General features: G+C 39.5%; 2 protein-coding genes across 2 annotated transcripts; both read right to left on the reverse strand.

The window, feature by feature from the left end:
- Positions 1–1928: 1928 nt before the first annotated feature.
- ism2b (isthmin 2b) lies at positions 1929–9834 on the reverse strand (the record flags this gene model as incomplete). Its single annotated transcript, XM_079255033.1, has 6 exons — positions 1929–2446; positions 2573–2641; positions 2745–2882; positions 4474–4801; positions 5734–5985; positions 9724–9834. 6 exons carry the CDS (start codon positions 9832–9834, stop codon positions 1929–1931), a joined length of 1416 nt encoding a protein of 471 aa, XP_079111159.1.
- A 1075-nt stretch (positions 9835–10909) lies between these two features.
- Positions 10910–26834, reverse strand: sptlc2b (serine palmitoyltransferase, long chain base subunit 2b). Its single transcript, XM_079255009.1, has 12 exons — positions 26636–26834; positions 24175–24369; positions 23563–23717; positions 22506–22654; positions 21974–22098; positions 20444–20537; positions 19741–19846; positions 18655–18874; positions 17933–18059; positions 14134–14269; positions 13814–13943; positions 10910–13116 (listed from the first exon to the last, which is right to left on the reverse strand). Exons 1-12 carry the CDS (start codon positions 26783–26785, stop codon positions 13003–13005), a joined length of 1701 nt encoding a protein of 566 aa, XP_079111135.1. The 5' UTR covers positions 26786–26834; the 3' UTR covers positions 10910–13002.
- Positions 26835–26975: the final 141 nt, after the last annotated feature.

A 26975-nucleotide genomic window follows, 5' to 3' on the forward strand; every position in this document is an offset into this window, starting at 1 on the left:
GTCTGGTATATAATTAAGTGAGGTGCAGCACTTTCAGTCTCATGCACCACACATACAACAAAATTCTGAAATATTTGGTAGCGCCAACCTGATGGAGTCACCAGTACCAACATCCTTCATCAGCCAGGGTACCAACTGCCTTATTTAAATGGGATTGTCCTTTCTATCCATTGAAGCTCCGTGCAAAAACCCACAGACCAAAAACCAACAGCTTGAAAGTAACATGTTTCTGCCACACATTGCATCAGCAATTGTTCAGTCATAAGGGTTCCTACTACTTTCTAAAAGCACCCAAAAGCATTAACCGTTCATCATCTCCAATCTGGATTACACAGCCAGTACACTTCCATTAATCTTTACTCAAAAACACTTTGTACAAGATCCAGAACACCAACGAGGTAAATAAACAAAATTTGTTTGTCATGATCAGTTAGTCCCCCTGAGAACATTGTAGAGACATATCTATGAGCACAATCTAATCATGGTTGAACATTCCCTACATTTGTACTGTAGTGACTTGGAGGCTGGATTTACACTGGCACCAACAGTCTCACTCTTTGGCACACAGATCATACATTTTCCTGTCTGTGAAAAAAATAACTCGAGGAAACACATGAAGTCAATCTGTGTGACAAAACATATCAAGTCAATGTGCCTTTTTTTCTGTATCATTACTGTCTGAGAGCACTATAGAGCTTCTCATTATATTCCTAGGCAAGCTTGATGAGGACAATAACATGTTTTAAAATCTTTTTAGGTTTGCTTCTGGTTGATATCCCGAATTTCACAACGATTTGCATTTGTAGCCAGTGGCTGAAATATACATCATAGTGAAAGAATTTGCAGAGCTGGATTGGTCATTTTACACACTGAACATTTTCCTGAAGGACCAATACAATATTTTCTGTAATTTCTTTTTCTATGTTTTCTTGAAGACTGATCTGTATGTTTGCCTTTTGTCCTGAAAAAAGTTATTTGATCTTCATGATTGCTCTTCATAAGAAGAGCAATCAAGTATCTTGCCCCATTTCCAAAACTAATAAACCCCAATTAAGACTCAAGGAAATGACAAATCAGAATTTTGTTCTTCATAAATAATTCTGGCTTTGTGCAAAAATCTCAATTTAGCTGCTTCTTTGTCTTCCTCTTTACTTCTTAACCAGCTACAGATTAAGAATCACAGAGAAACATTTTCATATTTGAACATAATCCAGTAGACCAACAGGTGCAGAAATGATTGAACAGAACAGTAGTTTGACTTCAGAAGCTGATGCCAAGTGATAAAAACACCAGTGCTTTTTTTCCCAGTCCAGCCCTGTGCATGAAGTATGGTTTGGATCTACTCATGTGTTGTTCCCCTTAAATCCTTTGTAAAGCCTGAGGGATATTGTAGCAGCATAGTTAGAATATTCATCTGATGGACTCTGTCCATCTGCCCCATAGCTGTGTTTGTTTCCTCCAAATAACCAGCCAGTATTTCTATAGTACTTCCTACTTTAAAACCTACAGAAAGCATGATCAAGATGTAGACTGTATGTTGCTACCATCAACCACAAGCGCTCCAGGAGACCACAACAGAAGCTAGTTGTTAAACATCATGCTTACATGCAGCCAGGAGTGGAGCACATGTAGTTTGATGTAAAGCCAGATGTGTAAGAGTTTGCAAGCAACGAGACAACAATTCTTCCTTTTTATGTCCATTCATTCAAATAAGTTTTGCTCAAAATCAGGAGAAGATACCCAATCCTAATTTGAGACTATCAGACTGCATCATGATTAAGAAATCCAAATGTCTTTTATATGTGTTTAATATCTGATGTGTTGTTTTTAAGTGTTATTTTATAACATTTAAGTTAAACTGTCTCCTCTCAAATTAGGACTGGGCCCTGTAGGTCTCTGATTGAAGTGGAAGTTTTGGCTGTGGCCTCTCAGTACTCCCTGGCCTCCTCTAGTTCGTTCATGAATACATCTTCATGGGGGTTCTCTGGGCAGTTCAATCCCTTATTGGGTGGCCGCACAGCATGGAAGCGACTCCAGTCCCCTTTGCACAGAATCCAAGGCAGCACATCCACTTTGAAGTGCAGCTCATGTGAGAATTCTGTGCTGATCAGGTTAGGCGTGCCAGCGCCTTTACCTCGTGTGATCAGCCGCCCACGATCGTCGTAACAACAGTGCTGTGCTGCAAGTGTTGAGGAGTCGCTGGAAAGTGCCGAACGAATGCAGCTGCGGGCTGATGGCTTGTAGATGTCCAGCCGCTCTTTGGGGCTGCTGGCATCACGCCAGCGGAATGGCCGCTTGTGAGTTTCATCGTAGACACTGACCACAGTGTATGCCACTTCTGATGGGTAGGAGCAGGGGCAACTAGGCAATTCAGACAAAACCTGGTGGAGGTACCGTTGAAGGAAGTCACTCTTGCAATTGAGCCATTTCTCACAACTGTCCACATCTGCAGGGAAAGAAGACAAGCATGAATCCTTCTGTTGGAATAATAATAACCATCTACATAACTTTCTGAGCCTTTGTTTTTACCAGCCTTAATCCTGCAAGTAAAAACAAACAAAAGATATCTCACCGGTTCCAAATGCCTCTGTGCCATTTTCCATTTCGAAAGGAAAAGGCTCTACCACAGTGTTGACATCACCTGAAAAGAGCAGAACCATAAATCAACTTTAAATTAGACATTACATGACAATGTCAATATTCTGCCTAGTAATTCTTATTCTTAAATATATGCAATATCTTACCAGGGCAAGGCTCCAGGTCACACTTAGAAGCTTCTGTCAGAGTGCAGGAGTAGCCACAGGACTTCGTTCTTTTCCTCTCGCCATGTCCACATGTCACCGAGCAGGGAGACCAAGGAGTCCATTCATCGGTGTCCTTCTCTGTGGGGAGGTAAAAATGTAAAATATGCTTGACTACAACCCAGCATAAGCTTGTGATTCATTCCATGTTTCACTTTTATTTAGGAAAAAAAATACTGCATTTATGAGGTGGTGAAATCACAATTTTTGCCATACTATATCATACTTTTAAGCATAGGTGAAGAGTAGTAGAGCTCTGGATTTTCTGAAGTCATTTTAGGTGTTCACGAGTAAAAAAGAATTTAAAAAAAAAAAAAAAAAAAAAAAGTCAAATAAAAAAAAAGCTATCCTAGTTCCCATAATGTCTCAGTCCATACAAATGACAATTTTCTCCTGTTTTAACCTTTCCCATGCAAACCCATGATCTTTCCAAGCAAGCTTCAGTAAAATTAGAGGGAGAGAAGCTGCACTGTGGCTGTCCGCCTCTGCACCACATTTCCTTTGTGGTGTTAATAATACTAAAAACAAGTTATTCTTGATTAAAGGCGAGGTGGGTGCAGAAATACCAGTTTGGGTGTAGCAAGCACCCAATTTGACTTTGTGGGCAGTGCCAGCTCGCTATTTGGCCATACGAGTATGAAGTCTCAGGAGAATCATAATTACAGAAGAAACTAAGGTTGGCATTCTAGATTTATGTTCACTAAGTCTGTAGATGTGACCACTTAATGAACATTGTTGCCCTTTGTAGACTTGCCTGCATGCACAGAAGTTCATGCACAGATAAACGATGTACACCAGCTTCAGGGGTAAAGAAAAAGGCTTGGAGTAAAACTAGTTTCAGACACTTGCTAACAGAAGTTTTGAATCTACGGAAATTTTCTTTGAAGAATGAGGGCTTCCTGCTGTAGTGACTCCATGACTGCGCACTTCTTTTTTTCTCCTCACTCTATTGGTGATAAAGTCCATCTCACCTCTCTGTTTATCTCATTAGGGACTATATTTATCACTGAATAAGTTGTCTGTCCAGCACTGAGACACAACACAAGTTATGAAGCCCCCTTAAAACCATCGAAAATTCTTGAACTCACTCAAAAGACTGAGCCGCAGAGGGCAGTGAGAACCGTCAGGGTCCGAGGGGAGGAGGGTAAGGGGTCCTGGGGAAGGATGAAAGAGCCAGCCAAATGGCCCCTGTCATCCTGTGTTCCCAATCTGCCCTCTAATTGTTCCGCAAGCAGAGGGATGTTTTGTCCCGGAAAACAGTGCCGGCCTCACGCTGCCATTAGTGAGCGCATCGGACCCATCTTCAAAAGGCGGCCCTCTGCGACCAGCACTACCAGTGTCGACATCAAAGTCCCCATAACTCACAATGTCCTCATGGTCGAGTGCTCATGCTGCCTCGCATGCTGGCATCATTTGGCTCCTGTGACTGTGAAGACAGTTATCAGGCAGTCTCCATACCCCTCTTCTGATTTTCCCGCATTATTTCTCCATCTCGTTTCCATCAGTCGCTTTGATCATGATCTCTTTTTTAGATGATAAATTTGGCTCTTTTAATTCAATAACTTCTGCATCACCTTTTACATTTTTGTGAAAAAAAAATGTCTGATGAAGTCATATCTGATAAAATTGTTTTAACAAACAGATGAAGAGTGTGCCATTTGGCAAAACCTACCGTAGTAGCTCTGCATTGGATCCCAGCCTTCATTCCAGCGAGTATCCCAGTCTCCACCTACCCCACTGGGTAAGGGTTCTTCACTACCGTAATCCAAAGAGTAGTCTTCCTCCCCCTCTTCCTCGCCAGTTTCCCCTATCCCTGAGCGGTTGTTGCTGTCCTCGCTTGATTCTGTGTCGGTGTAACTCCAAAAGAGAGGCCAGAAAAGCTTCTTGCCTCCAAGCCAATCTACTGTAGAAGAGGGGGAGGAGGGGGGCAGCCAGTCTTTTTCACTGGCCAGGTCCATCTCTACCTCCATCTGAGGGTCGTCAACCACTTCTATTGTTACCTATGTAGGACAAAGAAACATGTTCACCCACACTGGAAGTATTCCCTTGAAAGTGAAGTGTACGGAAATGTCGAGACTTGAAAGAAAACATTCTTAACTTCTTGACTTCTTAATAATTTGTAGAAGAGAATGATAAACACAAGTATGGGGTTCAAGTGTGCTGCATTAAGTCTGCCTTTGTAGTCAAATGTATTCAGAAAATACATTTTTGCAGCTGTAGCGCTTCCCTTACAAACTTTCCTCAGGAAATCAGCCATGTCAAATCCTTGGAAGAGCATTTTAGCAAGTGAACCCATTTCCCTAGATGTAAGTCAGCCAGTGAGCATGAGCATTCAGCCAACCAAATGCTCCTATCAAGGAGAGAATGTGAACCTTTTTTCTGGATTACAACCTCTCATTACTTCAACATGACTCATCCTTGATGCTACAGTATTTCCAAGGGCTCACTTCAGCTGGTTTGAAGTCCAGGTAAGAAAATTAGGCAAAAGATCTAAACTATGTTCCTGTAATTCCTGGGACATAAATGTCAAGAAGTGCATATTCTTGTCTTAATTAGTCTGTCTATATGTTCTATGAAAACAACAGATTTAATCAGTCTCTGTGCATGAAATAGACATGGGTCTGAATCATTATTCCCCTGAACACATCCTGATTACACTCATAGAAGTTGAAAATAATAAGCGCCCTAATAATAAGTTGAACTTCTTGAATGTTTTGAGCTAATAGAAAGGAACTGTTGAGGACATAGACGTGGATGATCACAGATCTGTCTTTCCTATCTTACATTTCAATAAATCAGAAGCAAAAAAAACAGCTATGTCTCTGAGGTTAGACAAAGTGCTAATTTTGACAGATATTATGGTAAAAGTACAATAACAGATGCAGCTGAAATGCTACAATACTATTATACAACTCCTCTGTCCCAAACTTGCCTGTATGTTTGGATTCTGGGAGTTAATGTCAGCGTTGGCTAGGTCTGGAAAGTTGTTCAGGTCCAAGATGAAAGGTTTGGTCTCCTCTTCAGGCTCAGGCTGTGGAAGAACACCAACTGAGTGGTGTTGGGGATGAGACCATCTCCTCTGGTGGCTGTGAGGCTCAGGAAGAAGACTCTGAACCTGGTTCTGCTGCTCCAGAGCCTCGGAGACATACTGGACCCCACCACTATGACCTGGATGGCCATGAGCCTGATGGAAAGAGTAGGGAGATTCAAGAGTTAAACTGTTTATCTTGACCACAAATAGTGTCTCTTAAATAATTTAGGAAAAGAAAAACAGATGTAAGAAATGTGTTATAGTCTGGTTCTAATCTATGTCAGCACACTGTTCTTAATAAAAGACCAAAGGTGACAAAATCAGAAAGAGTAAACAATTTACAATGTCTTGATTGATACAAAACTGTGCTGCTTCCATGAAAAACCATGGTAACCTTCATAGCTTTGTCAGCAAATCCCTGCCTCTGAAAAAAAAACAAAAAACAAAAAAAAACCTGAGGCATCCAGCTAACCAGCCAAGTGATCAACCAGCCTTCATTTCATTTTCTTTTTTTTTTTTCCCACAATAGTCATGGCATCCAGGCTGTGGACAAAGAAGCTCCTGTGCCAGAAAGATCCTCTTTTAGCTTTAATGAGAGGGCCTGGGAGGCGTGGGACCCCTGGTCTGATGCGTCTGTGTCTGAACCTGCTGTGCTGCTGCCATTATGGCCGCCGCGTCATGTGACCTTTCAGCTTATACAGATTATCAGTAACAAGACTGAATGGAGAATGTTAACCACTGAGAGTAATGGTGATAAACAGTGGGACATGATATATATGGGTGCTGTAGCTGAAATAAAGTCACTTAAATTTTATTTTTGGTCTGTGTCTTAGGCCAAACTGGCCAACACATATGATTGGAGAAGAATTTGAGATTGGCCTTGAGCCAGTTTGTGGTCTGCCCAGTAAAAAATGGGCAGCTGAAAGACTAAAGAGGAAAAGAAATATCCAAATTCACAGGTAGTCAGTTGATTTATGGTTATGGTCTCCATGGGGTGTATTGTACGGTGACTGCCTGTGATTGATCCATAAAAGCCTTGCGTCTTTGGTCAGATGTAAGCGTGTGGATATGTAAAGCCTGTTTAGAGGAGAAACCTGTCAGGCTTGATAAATGATGTAGGTGGTCCCCCTTTCTCAGATATCTGTAAACTCATGGTGTCAAACATGCAGACTTTTAGGAATATTTCATCCTTTCTCTCTGTAACTGAATACATAGTTTGGAAAGATTTGAAGCAAACGTAACATCTAGTTCATTAAATCCATTGTGACCTGAGCCTCACTGATGCAATACCAATAAAATAACAGTCACAAAAATCTATAAAACTACAGGAATTTTCAACATTAAAATTCATAAACCTCAGCTAAACAAGTACTAAAAGGTTTATTGTAAAAGTTCTCTAACTTTAAGTCTAGATTTAACTTCACTGTTGTTTTCAATAAAAACATGGCCGTTTTAGTGCAGCTTTCAGCACCTAATAAATTGAAATAAGTACAATATTTGCATCTATTTGAAAAATTCAGTTATGGTTTAATTTTATTTTAGTGTAACTTTTGTATACCCTTTTAATTGTGTCTTGATGTGACTTAAATGTCTGTGCACTGTTTATATTTCTTTTTATGTCTTCTATTATTTAAAGTAAATTTGTTTTTTGTTGTTTTTATGTACACAATATGCTATTAAAAAAAACTTGCCTTGCCTTGGGAAAAAATAATAGCAAACAATTTAACTACTATTAGACATTTTCCTCTGTTGATTTACTTCTTGCCTTATATTTCTGTGGATAGGTGAGCTCAAAAGGTCAATGTGGTGCATTATTGTGCAAAAAACTAAATAAATGTTTGAAAAAAGGTTGTATTTCTTTGTATGAGCATACTGGCCAAATCTTCCTTCTGTCATGTTGCTAATGATGTTTGGTGGAAGATTTGGACTGGATACCTGGTCCATCAGCATCACGGTCAAATCAGCGAAACTGTGATCATAACGCTCACACACTTATCATAACAGACACAAACACAAAATGACTAAGTCCAGAGTCATGAAAGAGGCCACATACTTTCACACCCTCCTCATCTCGTGTTGTTTCACATCTGGATCCTGTATTCTTTCGCCCTGTATATCACTCTCCTCCTCCTTTCTTCCTCCCCCTTGTTCTCTGATCCTACTCTCCTCCTCTTGGTAGTGAGGCTCCTCTGATCAAAGGCCCGACGGCTGATGGCACGCGGTGCATTTAAAAGGGAAGCTACATGGATGCAGTGGGGTACCTTGGTCTGACTTGACACAGCTTCCTGCTTTCTAGTGGCATATAACAAGTAGATTCATATTGTGTGAATGTAATTGTTAACTGCTAATGATGGCACACATTCAGGTTGGAGAGAAGAGGTCGGGACACTGGATGAGGCCAGAGGGGGCTGAGGTGAGGGGTAGGGATGAGATCCGGTGGGATTGGGGGGCGGGCTGGGAAGGCATGCAGAGTGGCAGCCCTGATTTATGTGCATGCAGATATCAAAGGCCCCTACACTTGGCTGTTTCCAAACCATTACAGAAGAACAATAAACTATGAACGCTCTTTGATCGCCATTTTTTGCAAATGGAAACGGGACAACAAATGCATGCCGAGTGGAATCGGGGCGAGGCTGTGGTGACTGGGGTGGTTAACGGGGGGTACAAAGCAAAGAGTAAACAGGGCAAACAGGTCCGAATATTTGGGAAAGAGGCCATGCCGACACAATCCTCCTCTGCCGGGAGATGGGGGAGAAACCAAAAACAGGAAATTCCACATTAACACAAAAAAGAGCCAATGTAAACAATCAGATGAATGACACTTGACCTGAGCTCCACTGTGAGAGATGTTGAGGGGCTTGCCTTATTCTGGTTACATAAGCACCTCGTTACTGGGCACCGTTTTTTTTTTCCCCTTTCTGATCTACTTCTCTGTCAATCTCCCTTTTCCATCCACATCATATGGACACACACCCAGGCAGGTCACAGGCTCATCAGACTCATCCCTTAATCACTGTTGGTGAAATGATTAAAAAAATAAAAAATGACCCAAGCCAGAGTGAGATTTTTATTCTCTCTTTTAGGAAAGATTTCCTTCTTTACTTCCTCTCTGTTTTCTGTCTCTTTCTTTTTTTCGCTTTGACATCAGTCAAACATGATGAGAGGAATAGTCTCAACAGGGCATCCATGGGAGGCCACACAAGATGGGGAGTTCAAAGGCAAAAACTGAATCCTGACAGACAGACACACACACACAAACAGACTTTGATATCCAAATATGTCTCTGTGTAACACAAACATTCCCTTAGACACACACCACACACTGCAGCATGTGGATGACGGGAGTTTGGATTTATGATAGCAGGGTGTATGCCCAATGATGGCAAACGTTACTATACATGGAGACAAAATAGGAGCACAGGGACAGATGTGGAAATCCACTCATTTAGGCAAAAAATTTAAATATTGGTTGTGAATAAATGTTGGGGGAAAAAGTTAGAATAGTAATAATATAAAATACAATTTGATATTTACATTTCTTCAAGCCCCTGTTCGTTGGGGGATGCTTGACAGTAATGCTGCTAATGACTGGACTTCAGAGGAAATACATGACTACAGTTTCCACATTCCCCCCCCCCCCCAATAAGATGTTGTAAAACTAATATTAGCTCATTTTAATGTCATATTCTTCAAAAAATAGGATATTAAAAACACAGGAGATAACATTTAAGAGGTAAATAACAAAAGCTTAAGCTAGCAGCACGAAAGAAGAAAAAGAAGAAACACCTTCAGTCGGCAGCAGGTGTGTTTTTAAATCTGATGCCCAAGTTTCTTAACAACTGAAAAATGAAAAAAACAATCAAATTTACTGCTAAGAAAGGTATAGCTTACTTTGTGGGTGAAACTCTTGCGTTTTGTGGGAAACCCAGATCCCAAACTCATGAGAAGTATGGACCAGAGCACGAGTAGCATCTGAAATCTCCTCGCCACCTCTTGGCGCATCTTCTCTCACCTCAGTGTCTCTCGTGAAGCTTTGAGGGGGAAAATAAAAACGTTTTTTTTCTTTAGGTGAGCTCACTGTTTGGGTGAAATGCCCGTGTCCTCTTTGTTTTCCTTGTAAGTCAAACTTAAGCTCGGGATAAATGCAGTTTGAAGCCTCGTCTGGCTCAGAGCGTTGCACTTTATGAAGATGCGCACCGGCGTCCAGAGGTGTTCCGCGCACTATCCATGTCTGGTACCAGGGTCTCGTGCAGCAACTGTCAGTCTGTGAGACGGCTTTAGCTCACCACTTCTCTTCCCCATAAAAAAAAACACGGTTTGAGGGTGCTTTAAATACCAAAAGAGGTTTAAAAAAAAAAAAAAGACACGCAGAATCTGTCCGTCCGCACCGGTGCTCGCTTATTCAGCTATTTTAAACCGTGACTCACTTGTCGTGAGTGGGTGGGCGTTTTCTTCCAATACATTGACATCTGGAGTTCATAGTTTGCTTTTTCTGATAGATTTTTTTTGTCTGATGCGTTAATCCATTAATCAAGCAGAAGTTCATCCAACGGGTTTACAACGCAAGTGTGTGCGTTTCGCCCCGCCAAGCGGCCTCGGTAGACTGCTTTTACGCACGCCTTCAGAGGTTTCATGCTGAGGGAGTTAGGGGTGGGATTGCTCGCAGCTGTGTGGAGGGGGGGGTGCAATGGGGCCACTGAGGTACTTGATAAGGTGCAAGGCTTAGTTTCGTAGAACTGACCGTATGCAGATTTTTCTTTAAGGTGGTTTTGTCGGAATCTCAGCGCTAAATTCATTCTGAAGGCTGCAGTGAATGACAAGCCAACGTGGAATGCTGTGTAATTCGGCATGCCAGTGACTTCTCATTTACTAAGGCTTTGTTTGCTGTGAGTATGAGTTGTACCTTCAGCTTGTGTGTACTAGGGGTAAATAAACAAACCGATTCAAAGACCGCTTTCAAATTGGATGATTTAATCTTTGCGGCACTCTTTCCAACATCATGGTCAACAAACAGCAGGGCTTCACAAACTTCTCCAAGAGGTTTAACTTCAACCCAAAGCAAACTCCAAAAAGGTGGGAAAAAAAACAAAAAAAAAACAAAAACCAAAAACCAGCTGATAAGTTTACACTGATCACAGCAGGACAGTTTACATTAAAATGTGTTGTAGCTTAGGAGGAGGATGTCACCATGCATCAAAGAGCCGCAAACATTTGAACAATCTCCCTGGATGTGAAATCTGCATTTTCAGTGAGGAAAACCTGGCTGTGAAAAAACAGCCATGTTGCTGTTTGCAATTACATTTCTGCCTCCACAGACAGAAATGTAGAGACCTACTGCAGTCTGCTTGAGAGGAAACATTGACTACAAGAAAATTCTTTGTTGGTGCACTTTTTAGGAAGTGCATCCAGATTTCAGTCTAGATTTCTACATTTTATGTTTCATTAATTAAAAGCAAATGCATCATGGACTTATTGAGACCTTTTTTTTTTTTGGAGAAAAAAACCCCCAGTGGCATTTATCTTATAAAAGTATCATTGCAGTAATAAGAGAGGGGAAAAAAAACCCCAACAAAAAACAGCTGTCACGATGCACTTAAATGCCAAAAACAATCATTTATTGTTTTTGGCATTTAATATGTTGAGTTTCATCACTTTGAAGTCTTTTCTTTCTTTTAAGAAGGGGGGGATTGAAACATCACCTAACAGGAGCCAGTTTTCTGAATATAAGACACAGCTTCATGTTCACATCAACAGAATGAGCATAAAAACACTCAAATCAACATAACAGTGGTGTGTGTGTCAAGAAATGTATGACCAAAACAAACACTGAAATCTGAAAACAGGCTGATATGGAATGTTGTTCAAGAGAATCACAGATGGTAAAATACAAAGAAAAGAAAAATATTTCAATTTCTAAACTTTTCTTCTTTTTTTTTGCAAATGACACTGCATACTTCATCTGGGCATTTAATGTGCCCGTCAGTGGTGCAGCGCTGAAGTTAAGACATGAAATCAGTTCAAATATCCTCTTCACTTGGGCACATTTGGAGCTGCCTTTCCAACAATAGTGTATAAAAAAATTTAAAAAAAGGAAACAGCTAAAGGATAACAAGCACATTATAAATAAATAAAGCCGTCTGTACGTCAGATGAGCATCGTCATACATACAGATTTAAGTTGCAGCGTGTCTTCATGCTCAGATTACTGATTCACATGAAAGCACTTGAGTGAGAATGAGTAGAGGGAAAACAAAATGCATGTAGATCATTGGCTTTTAGAAATGTTAAAGACACTAGTCTCAAACTTCTGAGTGCAGGTGTAAACAGTAAATAAGGCTGAAATCTATTCTTAGAAAATGAGCAGTAAAAAAATATTTGTCAGTCTTGCTCCCTGGAATTCTTTCCCCATTACACGTTTTCTTTCAGAACATCTGTTTTGCATTTTCAAGAGAAAAAATGTAGAAAATATATCTATACATTTATATCCTTTGGTTAGGGAAAGGAACCAATAATCTATACTCGCCATTCAAGTAAATGTGATTAAGGAAATCCATAGTTGATAACTGTAAGACAAATACCATTCAGATCAATAAATATGAAGAACACATGCTTACGCCTGTCAAATAACCTTGCATCTCTTTACAACATTTGGAATACTATTCTAAGGCAGTATGATAAACATTGTGATAAATAATATTTACATATGTCATGTTTTCTTGTTGTGTGCACCACAGCGATGGCTATGATAAGATTCCTTTTCCTCCAGGAGCTTTGCTTACACTGCTCTTGGTTGTTTTGTATTACAAAAGAAACTCCACATTGTTGTTGTTGTTATTGCACAAATAAAATACACATTCAGTGTGCACGGAGGAAATAAGACTTAATGTGAGACAATGCAATCAGCATAGCACATAATGCACTTTGTTACAACAGGCAGATATGTGGTTGAGTTGTCTGGGCCTGCCAGGGTTTGAGTGAAATGGCTGGACAGGTCACAAACTGCATGGGGGCAGGATGTGGGAGTTTAATGTGAGAAGATATGGAACAGTTGAGTGGAGGAACTGGCTCAGAGGAAGACAAGGGGGCGGTGGGTGTTATCAGATGCATATGCAAGCAAACTGGAGGTACAGTGACATAAGAAGAAGGCTTGATATCAAAAGAAGGATGAGGCTCAGTCCTGGAGCAGGCTCTCCTCAGACATCCATCCCAGTGAGGGAAGGGGCTGTTCATGTCTGGAGTACTTCAGCTGCAGCAGATCACCCACTTCGCTGATCACTTCCAACGCCTGACAAAGAAACAAGAAGATTGATTTTAATCCGAATCTGAAGAGACTTTATGTGCTTCAGCCAAAACCAAATGAAGACTTGACGTGTTGGAGTGAAGGACTCCACAAACAAAAGGTGAACAGAAGGCTCGCTATAAAAACCACAACCGAGCATAACCCCCTCCACTTCTTTCCACCAGAGACTGTATCAGCATTGCAACACACTGCAGGGCACCTGGAAACAATTTACCTTCCTCCTGACCTTTTTTTTTTTCCCCCTCCCAATTCCACAGTTTGAGAAGTCTTTTCCAAAGACGGAAAAAGCGGCTTCTCCATGTGCTCTACAAAAGCAGGCTGATGCCCTTTAAATGGATTATTACAAACGGTGCTGACATGCTCCTCACTAAGATGAATGAAGTGTCTTTGGAGAAACAGAGCAGCTCGAATAAAAATCAAAGTCTGAGCCACGCTGTAATTTTTAAAGACAGTCTGGCCTGCTAGATTTTTTTTAATAAAGCACATACTGGAAGCTTTTATTATTCAACAGGTACTCACACACACACACACTAACATAATAGCACATATTTCAGTCAGTCAGCAAGCAGGTCTAGTTGATGTCCATGGCGTTTGGATCCATCCACAGTTATGTGGAACATAATCTACAATCCTCACTCGTCTGTTCTGAATTTAATCCAGTGGGGAAGGAAACTGAACTTACTGTATCGAGCATCTCTCGTGTATGTGCAGCCGAGATGCAGAAGCGCGCTCTCGACTCAATGATAGGAGTCGCCGGGAAGCCGACAACCACCGTTCCAATGTTCCTTTTTAGCATCTCCCGGCCAAACGCCCTGAAAAACACAGAAATGATCATATGCAGAAGGAACGCAGATGCGGTTTTCTTTGTTCTTAAAGTAATCCCCCCCGTCTTACAAAAGAACAAAACAAAAAAACTGGAGGTTAGTAGCTAAAATAAGAAGAACATCTCCAATGCCCTCAGAGGAAAGACTTTGATTGCATAATAGAGGATAAATCACATACCCGATTTTGGCAGGCATGTAGAGCATCATGGGTACCACAGGCGAGTCATCGTTGCCATAGATAATGAAGCCCATGTCACGGAGTCTTCTGCGAAAGTAGGTAGTGTTCTCTGAAAGCTGTCGGAGGCGATGAGCACCTAGAAAAAGGTAAAGAAACAATTACTTCAGAGGAGGTTTTTCTTTTCCACGTCTACTGCATTGCACTTCTTAAATGCATGACCCTCTGGTGGCCATTGTGGCCAAAATATCTGCAACAAAAAGTGATTAGAAATAATCTTTTGTTTGTTTTTACCACTCAAATAATTTCTGACCTTTTCAAAATGACTAAACATTTAAATAGTTTTTTTTTATTTGAAACCTTACATGGCAGTTTGGTTATTTCAAGTATTGCATTATTTGCTACAAAAAAAAAAGTGGGCGATAGCTCTTACATGGTAATTTAAATCTTGGAGATGTCAAAAGATCAGCAATAAAATAGATTTAATTACATTTGTAATTCTTATGTAATGTCAGAGACTCTCGTGATATTTGTGGTTAAAAAAAAAGTCCCCATTGACTTCCAATAAAAACAAGTTGTTTCATCTCAGTCTTTTCAGTTTAAAACCATTCATCCTCTCAAGTCAGAATTTCATTTGGAAGAAAAGTCATGACAGCGTTTTTACTGGTTTCCACCAGATTCAAAGGTTTTCTTATTATATGAAGATGCAGAAAAGTCTTGTATTATTGTAAACTTAAATACTTAAATTTACCTTATATTATTATGATCATTTTTATATTTTTTTTCCCCTAGTTTGAAATCCCAACTATTTGCTAGTTTACATCTCAACAGCCATGGTACACCGTTATAGATGCTTTCACTAAATTTGCCTGATGAGGCTTCTGTTCACCACGTCTTTGTGTTTGAGTCACTATATATGAAAAGATGGACAGAGCCTTGGTGACATCACCCACGGGTTTTTGAAGAGCTGAATTGAAGCTCGGTGGGCGGTTCCTACCATCGCCATCTTGGCAGAGGCATGCGTGTCGTCTTGTCCGGAAAATACAAATATGGGCAAAGAGGTAGAACTGAGAGCAGGGCTGTGAGCGTCATGGTGGATGATTGACATCGAGCAAACTCTGAGCTGCCTGGAGCTAAGAGCTAACCGAGCTAACCTGGATAACAGGAGCTAACCAGCTAATGGAGGTAATCAGGCTAAAGCTAAGTCACGTTGTTAACCAGCTAAAAACCACGGTTGTTCTTCTTACTTGAAGCGGGAGATCGGGTACCTGTCAATCAAAAGGACACGCCCCTAAATGTGGTGAATTTTAAGATTAAATTACTTTTAAACGGGCGAGTTCATAAAAAATTCACTCCCGCTACAGTTGTCATGAAGGTAAACTTGACCTATAACACATAAAATCTTTTGAACCATGCTGTAAACATGTTTATTTCTGCTGTGAAGTTGGCCTTTTTAACATGGGAGTCTATGGGGATTTGCTCTGTTTTGCAGCCACTAGTGGATGAAGGGGGAACTGCAGTTTTATGGACTTCCGCATAGGGTTCACTTTTAACCACCAGAGGTTGCCGCTTGGTTTGAGTACAAACTAGCCATATTGTCATGTTCCAATCTTCCATGTTGCACCTGTTTAAACAGAACGCAAGTCTAGGTGATCTCACACATTGTGGTTAACCTGTCAAGACATTTAAATCAACCACAGAGAGAGCATCTGTGAGGCTTTTTCCGGTTGTCTTATGGAAGGGGATATTCATGTACAACTGTTTAAATGCAAAGTCAAACAATAAAATCAAAAGTCAAGCTCACAAATATATCAAAACAAAAAAGGAACAAAACTCTCAATATGATGCATTTTTACCATTCCCTGCATTTATTTGGAGACTGTCTTTGAAGGCAAAGTTCCTTCACTTTGAGGTCAAAAGGGCAAAACTAAACAGACATCAATCGCCATGTGTCAGTCTGATGCACGCTGCGGATTCCCTCTGAATCCTCAGTCCATGCCTCCAGAGATAGCATCTTAACCAAACAAATAACCATATGCATCACAGCGCCAACAACAACACACATCTGCCTGACTGCACTCAAATAAATCACTGCTTCAAAGGAGGCTGAAACGCAACAATGTCTGCCATATTTACCGACACACTGTTAATAAATTCACAAGGTTTGAATAATATTTAGCTTTTACCTTCTTTTCTTTTCATAGACAGTATACTTTGTCACATCATGTCTCATCAATATGTTTAATCATTGCTTCCATTTGAAACAGACCTGTTTCTACTGCCCATTCCTTAGCAACGTGAAGAAACAACAAACCTTTAGTGGGCAGCTCAGCTGTCACTTTGACTTTGTGTCAGCATCTGAGTCTTCAAAGGCTTGAATTGCAAACAGCGCCAGGGCTGCAACCAATCAGACGGCCACTGTTACTCTTCTACAGGGAAAACTTGTCAAACCAATACTCATACTGCAAGGTCAGCCAGTTTGGCTTTCCCCTCTCAGAGTGATACAGGAGACGAAAGGCAACACAAAAAAAAGGTTACCTTGGAGTCGTTATCTTTGCACACAACAACTGAATGGCCGAGAGGCAACGTAACCTGATCTTGCATCAACGTTTTGAGGGAGGCCGAATCAGTTGAGTTCTGTAAAGAGCAATGGGGTGCTGCCCTGCAAGAATAACATGACTGTCGGGTATTTGTATGTTCAGAAGAGTCCAGCAGAGTTTGGTCTGCACAGATCGCTGGTTCTGAGCACCATGCTGCTCAGCACCTACAGTGTCAACGCAGAAAAAAAAAAAAAAAAACCCAACACCCATGTGAAAGTGATAACGACCATATGTAGAAACCCTTCCATCAGTCTGGCCTAAATCTGACACAGAAAACGGAGTTTCCATCATCCTTAAGAAAAATGCACCACCAAAAACAAACAAACCATAAAGTTTACTCACTGTCACAAAGGCATTGTCCCTTATTGTCAATGTTTGAAGGAAGTTATTAAAATATGCTTGACGTACAGGATAAAGTTGCCCAACACCCTTTTAACTGTTGGTAAATAATTGCTTACTGGATATTGACACCAGCGCTTATCGAATGGCTTTATATGATAACAAACAGCCTCACTCATGCACAGAAACCAGCAAAACTGGTGCAAGCTGAGAGAAACAGAATGCAGTTGTCTGATTGGGAGTCAAATCTCAGCAATGGATCTATACTGCCACCATGTGGCTGAGCCTAGCATGTGCAGAAAGGAAAAACAACCATCATCAGTAATCGTGGGTGACATTGAAACCTGTTCTGAATCTTTGGCATTTACAAATGAAAGACAAAAGCAGACAGAAAAACCCAATAAACAAAATATGTTGTTTATATTTAAAAAATGGATTGCTTCATATTTTGGGATTGAAAAACAAACAAATGAATTGAATCAAATAATAATAATTGATAGATTTCATTTTTCTTATTGTTTTTTTTTTTTTTTTAATTTTTAAAAATAAAACATTTTATCTTTCATCTTTCTTACTATTCAGGCTTCCATTTTGATGTCTCCATATTTTATTACACTATTTATAGTTTATATATATATAGTTACACATAAAAACTTTGTGTGTCTTTATGGTGGACACGCTGACATTGTGCAGATACCATAAAGGTCAACGTTTACATTGTAGTTACATAACCAAGAAAAGTGATTAAAGCTTCTTCAAGTTCTGCATGAGTGCCAACATTTTCATTATAACAAGGTATTTGTTGATTTTCTTTAAAAAAAAAAAAAAAAAAAAGGTCTTAGTGATGGTTTTTTGGCACTTACCCAGCGATGTCCCGTCCTCTCCCATGATGATCTTCATGGAGGTGATTATCTGCTGAGCCACAGGAGGGGACATAGAGGTGGCATACAGGGCACTGTGAGAATGGCAGCGCAGGTAGTCGATCAGCTCCTGAAGGAGAAATTGATCAAATAATTTGTTGTATGTCAGTTATAATAACATCAATCATAAATAGCAGCAATAAATATGTATTTTCCTCCAGCATAATGACTCCTTATAGTCAAACTGAATAAATCAACTATATGGTTCTGTTAAATGTGTGCAACTGTGTCAATGAACAATTTAAGTCAAAGTATTCTAGCTGAAAAGCCTTGTCCAATATAAACTTAATATTTTCTGCTAAAAAAAAAAAAAAAGGAAGCACAATAAAAGTAAAAGGAACTGAACTGTGTTTGCTTTTTCCTTAACCTCATCTGGCTATAGCTGCACAAAATTAGAGACTTAGTTCCATCTTTACTCTACTTCAGATTGAATCAAGCAGTGGATCAAATCCTTCCCAGTACAAACAGGAAACTGAATGAGTTGTTACTGTAGATGTGACTGGCCAACAGTTTCAGTAAATGACACACCAGCGGATGGAAAATTGCTTAAACTCCTGAAAATGAGTCAGAGTTTTCTTTTGTAATCAATGTGCCTTAATACTTCTCCCACCAGGGAACTGGTTCACTTTCTTCTGTTTTGCTTTTGTTGCCGGCTTCTCACTAACCTTTTTGCCTCCAATGTATCCACCAGCAGCTCCAAAGCTCTTGGTGAATGTCCCCATCATGATGTCAACATCTTTGGGATCCAGGCCAAAGTAATCAACAACTCCTCTGCCGTTGGGTCCAAGGGCACCGATACTGTGAGCTTCATCCAAGTACAGATATGCTTTGTAGCGCTTCTTCAGAGCAATAACTTCAGGTAGACGCACAATGGATCCCTCCATGCTTTGGGATTTGAAAATAAATAAATTAATTAAATCAGATAAAAACAATAACTTGACTGATTTTCTCTCTTAATTATTCAAGTTTCCATTTTTTTTTTAAAATGTCCAAAAACACCCTGTTTCAGAAATTTCACCTCATAGGAAATCTACTGCTTTAGTGTAATAAGGTGGGAGAAGCAAGGAGCACCGTTTATTTAAGCAACTGAAATATTTGCTGTAGAAATTCCAGCGAAATGGAGACTTAATCAACATCACATTCATAAAAAGGCCACCGGTTCTGCCAGAAAGTTCCTCTCAGACCTCAATAAACTCATCACATTTAGAGTGAGCACACTTTAAAATGACCAGTTAGCTGGTATTTTATGCTGGAAAATGTCCACTAGGAGATGTGCATATTCTCTCGCCACAGAATACCTTTTGGAATCAGCCTGTCATATGATCTTTACCAACTGAACTGTAATGTGCTGCAATAATGTTTCAGCTGTGTAAAAGCGTCACACTGTTTTACTGCAAATTAGTTTGCTGCGACAGTAAAGACAAGGCAGTGTTCTTATCGTAAAACCAACCTCCAGGAGCCAGGACCGATCCTCACGTTCAAACATCAATATATTTGCACCATAACCTTAATGTGTTTAATGAGTTTTGCACAGACAACAAAAGCAATGTCATGGTAGAGAATGGCTCTTGTAATGTTAGCTGTGTGAAATTGACTGCATGCCCCCCTCCCCCCCCAAAAAAAACCACAATCACAGATTTATGGGACTTCAATCACATGAAAGGTCTCAGTCAAGTAGTTGGCAAGAAAAGAAGGTGTACTAATAATGTCAGAAGCATTCTCTGTGATTTAGAGAAATGTCAGGTGTATACCTGTATATTCCCTCCACCACTATGAGGATTTTCTTCCAAGGCCTGTGGGTTCTGGGCTGCCCGTGTACAATGGCATCTCTCAGCAACTTCTCCAGGCTTTGCATATCTATTAAGATACACATAAGAGTTACGGAGTTAGAGACAAAACTTATTTTCCTGACAGAAATAGGATCATTTTCTTTAAATACCAGGAAACGAAAGACAAATGTCATTTTGCACTGCAGGTGACAGATTAGGTGTTAAATAAGTAAATATTTTATGAGCACAATGAGAGCTTTCTCCGTAGCCGGGTAGTTTCGTACTTGCTATCTTGGTTTTGATCTCCATGCTGTGGTGTTTGGTGACCGGCAACGTGCTCTGTGTGTGTGTGTGTGTGTGTTTTTTTACACCACACCCACTGCTGTGTGATTCAGTACAATAAATAAAAAGACAAAAAGGTGCAGATGGAAATCCCGATCTGTGTAACATGAGTAAACAAGTGTATAAAAGGCAGCTGAAGTTTTGTAAAAGCAACACACACCCATGTTATATATATTTACTGCCCGTTTGGGTAAAGCCAATTAAATCTAATTGTTTTCAAGTGTTGAAAGAGGTTTTTTTTTTTTTTTAATCCTAAATGTGTCCTGTTTCAGCTTGTTTTGGGTGTACGTTAAGTCAGAGCAAGATTCCTTTTTATGAAACATAAAGACATAAAGTCACCCACTGTTGTGTTTGAAGACGCGGATCGTGGAACCCGATAGCCGAGCACCCAGCACGAGTGATACGTGATTCAGCTCGTCACTCAAGATGAGACAGCCCTACAAGAGGAAGACAAAGAATCAAACTAAGAGTTCAGACATGCTCATAGACAATACCAGTTCCTATAAACAGAGAGCATTACGGTTTCTACAGAGTTTTGTTTTGCAAGATTATACAGGATTTAAAATGCTGGCAGTTTTAGTGTTAAGTAATTCCTCTACAGCCCAGCATGTGGTTACTCTTTCTTAACACTAAATGTCTCCACCCAGTGTGTGTTAGGACAGTTGCTGATTTCATCCTTCTGGAAGGCAGAGAAATGTTTCATAACATGTGTAGTTAACATTATCTTACTAATAAAAAGGTGTTGTGCTCAGGGTTTTTACGGAAGGTGTTAAACAATATGAGACAAAAAATTTTTTTTTTAAAAATCGACTAATGAATAAAGCTCACAAGAGTGTGATTGTTTATATACTGTGAGCAAAAGAAATTCCCATGTTTCAGATTCAAATGATACAAACAGGCTGGCTCCATGCACTAACAACAAGCTTTCAAGCTGTTCCATCATCATGAAAATGCTTTTCTTGTGAAAACCGGGATTTTTTATGCTGTGTATATTTCACATCTCTGCTGTTGTTAACATAAATGTTGATCTTTTTGCCCCATGTGTTTTACTTGAGCTGATGAGACCCGTCTATCAGACTGTTATGTCCGTGTCTGCACAGTACAGTCTGGAAACAGAAAGAACTGATCACTTTATTGTGATTTTGAAGCCTGCTTTTGTTTACTTGATTGCTTTCATCATAAGGTCGGCCGGAGTGGTAAACATGATATTTGTCTGTGATGTAACAAACTCTGGATATTGATTTATTTCTGCTTTATTCAGACGAGTGCATGGTTTGAAAATGATTAGAAACCAATAATGTATCATTTATACAGACTGGATCTGAACTTCTTAAAAAAATAAATAAATAAAAAAAAAAATTACAAAACATCTTATAGCTAATAAAGTACAATCGAGCCTGTTACATAATATAGCGTAATGCTATGAGGCCATGTGGATATTTATTAGCAGAGAAGAAACTTTCACTGCCGAAAATTTATGAACAAAGGCACCTAAAGGGCTCAAACCTCTGTACATCCCAGTACTTATGTATTTTCTCTGTCTGTTACCACTTGGGTAAGAACAACAGCAAAACGGGATGAGAAAAAAAAAAAAGAAAAAGAAAAAAAAATCAATGCCCAATTCTCTCCGCTGAATGTTTTGAAAGCCTGTACCGGACGCTGGAGAACAGCCAAAACTCTTCCAAGTTTGGCAACACTTTTGAAAACATCTCGTTTTAACTTTACTCAGGAAGCAGTGTTTTTCTTTCACGGTTACAGGCTGGAGCAAACAACTTCTAGTACAGGAAGAATGTGCAGATATAAGCACACATACAGACACACGTAATGCTCAGGAAAAAGAAAAGAACAAAAGGAAGCAAATAAAATTCCTTACCTTTCCAGTAAGAGCAGGAATGTTCATAGAGTTGGTAGCAAAGCCCATGCCAAAGGCCATGGATGACTCAACACCCAGAAACCTGGCAACCAGTCGCTCTAAATCCTCATGGATATCCAGGTTCCCTGAAAATGGCAACACTGTTTCAATCAGATTTCTCTGCATTTTATTTCAAACCGTGTCCTCATAGGAAATCGATTATTAAAACAGAGATGGCGGAAGTGTGCATTTCCCCCCTTCGGTTAAATCCAGAACTAGCCCCTGCTTTTTCTTTGGATGGTAAGAAAAAAAAATTAAAAGATAAAAAGTCAAATTGAAGCTGTGGCAGAATAAGCACTGCGCTGAGATTCATACAACCAACAACTCATCCTTATCCCTCAATTATTCAGTCCTTGACACCTATTTTAGTCTGTAGCAACGAAAACAGGGGGAGCAGACGCTAACATAGCATTCACTTTTAAAAAACCTTTCAAAGGACAGATTGCAAAAACTTGTCAAAATCCTGTTTTATTCAAAAGATGGCCTTCCTTACCCATTTCACAGCGGGTGCTTCCTACTCCTACTCCGTACAGTTGCGTGGCTTCGACAGCAGCGTCGGCACAGGCTCCAGTGTTTTCAGCAAAGCCGAGGTAGTTGTATGAACCCATGTTGATAACATCCTTCACCACTTTACCTGTGTGCCTGACAGAAATTAGGAGTCACAGACTGAAAATTGAAGCCTTGACTTCAGGTTAATACAAATAATCATCTTCCGTGTGTGAGGCACTAAGCTCTGGTTGCTTGGCAACTCATGTTTACTGCTCAAAGCTGACCCTTTACATAGCAGAGTCGCTACGCACAGAACGTTGATAAAATACAGTGTAAACAGTCAGTCATGGAGTCCAGCTGCGTATTAGATACTTCACATAGCAATGTGATCAACCGGAATGATTGATACAGTTTGTCTCAAGAAACATTAATAAGCTCTCCCCATTACTGTTGAATAGTTCATATGAAGCCTTTACTCATAATAATCAGTTTTGCGTTCATGTACGATATGCATGTTTGGCTTTTAAATAATCAGAGAACTTCAGCGGTACTTGAGGATCATTAATTGAGGTAATCTCAGGTATAATTCAGGCTGCTTTGCTTTGCATACTAATGTTGTCATTCCCATAAAACACATTTATAATTTGTTCATGCTACACAGTTTATCATGTGTTGTTTTTACCATGGAACGCTGTCTTCCTTGTTAAGAACATGACAGATACTGGTGCTTTCAAAATAACCCTCTGAATCATGGCTTACGTCACACTTATCAGAAATACTTCAGGGTGCAGTATATGACTTTCGGAGAGCTCTATTTGTCGTTTAAAAGTTGCATCATCTTGAATCGAAACAAACTGATCATTAACTGATGTCACTTAAGTTGGCTAATTATAATTATAAATTAAAACAAATGCATATAATGATAATGATCGTATTACACAGCTCTAAGAGAAACATGTACCTCAGATTCATCAATAAATTTTAAGTGAACCACAAATGTAAAAAGAAAATAGGCTGACTGATGTTTCACATACAGACAGAACAGAAAATACATAACCTACTCAAATGTCCAGTTGTAGTTGTGAGTAACTCTCTCTACCAAGTCCATCTTAGCACCCGGGACGCTGCAAATAGGTCGGTTCCAATTGTCTCGGATCCTCATGTACAAGTTCCTTGTGTAAAAGTTCTCAAAGTCTTGATAGAGAGGAACAAAGTCCTGCAGAGTAAAGTTAAAAGAGAAAAGATTTACTATGAATAAGATATGAATTACATATGATTATGAATTCATATCATTTTGAAAGTTTAGCAAATGCACAAAGAAACACTTAATCAGGTATTTACCAGATAAATTGTGTGTGAAAGAGCAACAGAAAATGCTGACAGCTAATGATGCAAAAGAACTGGGAGATCTGCAAAACACTGTCACTGTAAATATAAAGCTATATCCTAAAACAAGCCGACATTGAGTAAAAAACTAGTAATAAGTTTAAAAAAAAAAAAAAAAAAGTATTTTATATATATATATATATATATATATATATATACACACACATATATACACACACACATACACATATGTCTTAGCAGCATTAATTAACAAAATAATACTATGTTATAGTTTCCTGTAAAGAGCTTTTATATCAAGAAGAAATAAAATGTAAAAACCACTTTACCTTCTGCTCCTCTCTCTCGCTCGCAACGTGGCACTTCTCGATGTTCCAGTTGCGGAGAAAGTCTCTGAGGTAGCCGAAGATGGTGAGGATGCCATAGCCCATGTAGGTGAGCACAGCCACAAGCAAAGGCGTTTCCTCAAAGGACTCCGTAAAGGGCTTTTTATACAAGCTGGAATTATGTGGGACATTTTGATTCTGGAGAAGAGCAAAGTAAAAACTTTACGATCACAAATACATTAAATACAGCCACAAAACAGAAACCAAAGACCAATATTTGTGCCATGTCTGGGACCATAGAGCCTTTATTCATACATCACAAGTAGTTTATTCTGTTACAAATATAGTATTTTACAAATACTCAATAGCTGTTTACTGATTAAATCTTCTATCATTAAACTGGAAAAAAAAATCAGACCACACCAGTGAACAAAATAATATATTTGAGCAAATTTACTTGGAAGGAATTCAAAGGCTAAAAATAAAGGCTGCAATAAATAAATTCACTCATTCATCAAACAAGCCCTTAGGAAAGGGGTCAAATGGGCATAAATCCAGAGTATTCTGTGAATGGTCATACTGATCCTGAATTACATAACCTTAGAAATGCAATCACACTCTCAAGGAGCAGTAAAAAGCTAAATAGTAGCATAATCCCATGATAAAATATTCAACTTTAGTTGAGGGCAGTCACTCATTACAGGCTCTGCCTTGCAGCTTAGCAAACACGCCTCATGTGACTGGTCATGCTTCTCCACGAAATACCTCTGAGCTAGGGAACAGTATTGTGTGTGTGTGATTAAAATCTGCTACACTGGTTCCTCACAAAAAGTTCCAAGAAAATGAACTGAAAGACCAGCAAGCCAGTAGCCACTACAGGCAGAGAACACATGTATATGCAGAAATATGTCTCAGTGAGACTTTAGCAGACTGATCTCACCACAGTGGCTCAACACGGTTTGTTTGACGTCATATTTGTTTAATTTTCCAAACCTGTATTCAAGAAAAAAAAAAAAACTTTGAAAAAAGCAGGTATTGGCCATCTTTTTTTTTTTTTTTTAGCTCCCCCAGCTTGCTCTGCAGGTCACTGGATAATGATCGTATTACACTGTATACACAATAAGAGAAGCTGGTGGTGTAATCATAAGGTGTATGGTTCACATCAGGTAAAACAGAGGTGAAAAATGCTGTTCAATCAACACCTAATATCACAAAATCGTTTTCTAAATGAGACATTTCTTGTGAAAAGTGATCACACAAAAGTTAGTTCTATGTTGCTTAACCAAGTTAACAAACACTAAAAATACTTCAGAAAGGGGTGTGTGAAGTTCTCAGTTGGTTTGTCAAGAGAAAACAACGATCATATCACAAGATCAATGAAATATTACATCAGATATGAATTGATTAAATTACATTTCGGTCTATTTATGGCTTCAAATATTTCTTCTTAAGTACCACAATGATTTTTTGATGCCTGTTCAACCTTTCAGCTATAATCTGTAGACCTGCCTTAACATCTTGCAGATAAAGATAAGATTGGTGCCACAGAATCTGGACTAAATTGAGTAAATCTGTTGGGTGTTTGAATCAGCAGGTCTACAACTCAGAATTCATAGAATATGATGTTTCCTTCTATGTTTGTCCTAGACTGGGGCCAAAAAAATAGAATAATTAAATGTGATTACCCAATCTTAAATGTAATACCACATACATTTCATCTTAAGGGTGTTAAAAAATTCCAGCCTTGGGAGGAACCACATCCTTTAAAAACTGTAAAACGTGACATGTGACTGCACACTAACCCTATTCTTCCTCTGGGGACACCTCCTTTAACCCATTAGGATTGTGGTCTTCTTCAAACTAGAGTCTGTAAACATAGATCTGCCTGACCTCCCCACATATATCACGGAGACAACAGGGTGTAAGGTTACAACAACAACAACAACAAAAAATTCACCACTACAATCACCCCTGATCAGGTATCATGGTCACCAACCAAGTTTAAAGCACAAAAGTTAAGTGTAGTTGTCATAAACATCGATAAAAAATAAACTTACTGTTAAAATGAGTCATTACTATAATAATACTCAACTATCTTAAGCGAGGTGATTATAAATTAAATATTAACTATGTAAAGTATTCAAACTAGATAATGACAACATTAATATCTGGTTTCAAAACAAAACCAATTGTTTAAATATGATAGGCTAACAATACGAGCTAATTATATTAATCTTAACGTCAAACAGTATTTTTAATCCAGCGTTGGTTCACATTTCCCGTGTGCCTACTGAGAAAACCACCCCACACACGACCTGGTAGTCACAACACGGGCACAGGAAAAACATACTGTTAAACCAAGATTAACAACATTAATTTATAAAATGTGTTTCAGCAGATGCTAGCATTGATGCTTATGGTCTTCCACCCCTTCCCACAGACACACTTCACGGCTGGGCCTCACCTTCTCCCTGGGGCTCCGATACTTCTGCGGTTGTTGAAACAAGCAGCTGTTCTTCACGAAGCCATTTTTACTCGCATTTTTTCCGTTTGACGTCCGGTGGCAGATATCTCCGTTTAGCAGCTTGGTCGCGGAGCTTTCTGTCATCTTCATTGGCCGGCCGCGCCTGGAAATTTCACCAAGTGCCACAACTTGTGTAACGTTAAACATGAAGCCGCGTACGAGATGTGGGGAAGACGGATTTAACGCCCACCATACGCTGAAAGAAACTAGCTTGGCGGAAATCCACGCCCCTGACTGCGTTATTTGACCAATAGTGTCACGTCGGTACATAGATCGTCTT

The sequence above is a fragment of the Telmatherina bonti genome, assembly GCF_933228915.1.
Source record: "Telmatherina bonti genome assembly, chromosome: 16".
NCBI classification, from domain to species: domain Eukaryota; kingdom Metazoa; phylum Chordata; class Actinopteri; order Atheriniformes; family Telmatherinidae; genus Telmatherina; species Telmatherina bonti.

What these genes read in the sequence shown, in the direction of transcription:
- sptlc2b (XM_079255009.1), bottom strand. Translation starts at nt 26,785, where the DNA reads ATGAAGATGACAGAAAGCTCCGCGACCAAGCTGCTAAACGGAGATATC. An exon ending in TTCCTGCTCTTACTGGAAAG is followed by an intron (nt 20,538 to 21,973) that starts GTAAGGAATTTT and finishes TTCCTCTTGTAG; the next exon opens with GGCTGTCTCATCTTGAGTGA. An exon ending in CACGAGAGATGCTCGATACA is followed by an intron (nt 13,117 to 13,813) that starts GTAAGTTCAGTT and finishes TTTCTTTGTCAG; the next exon opens with GCGTTGGAAGTGATCAGCGA.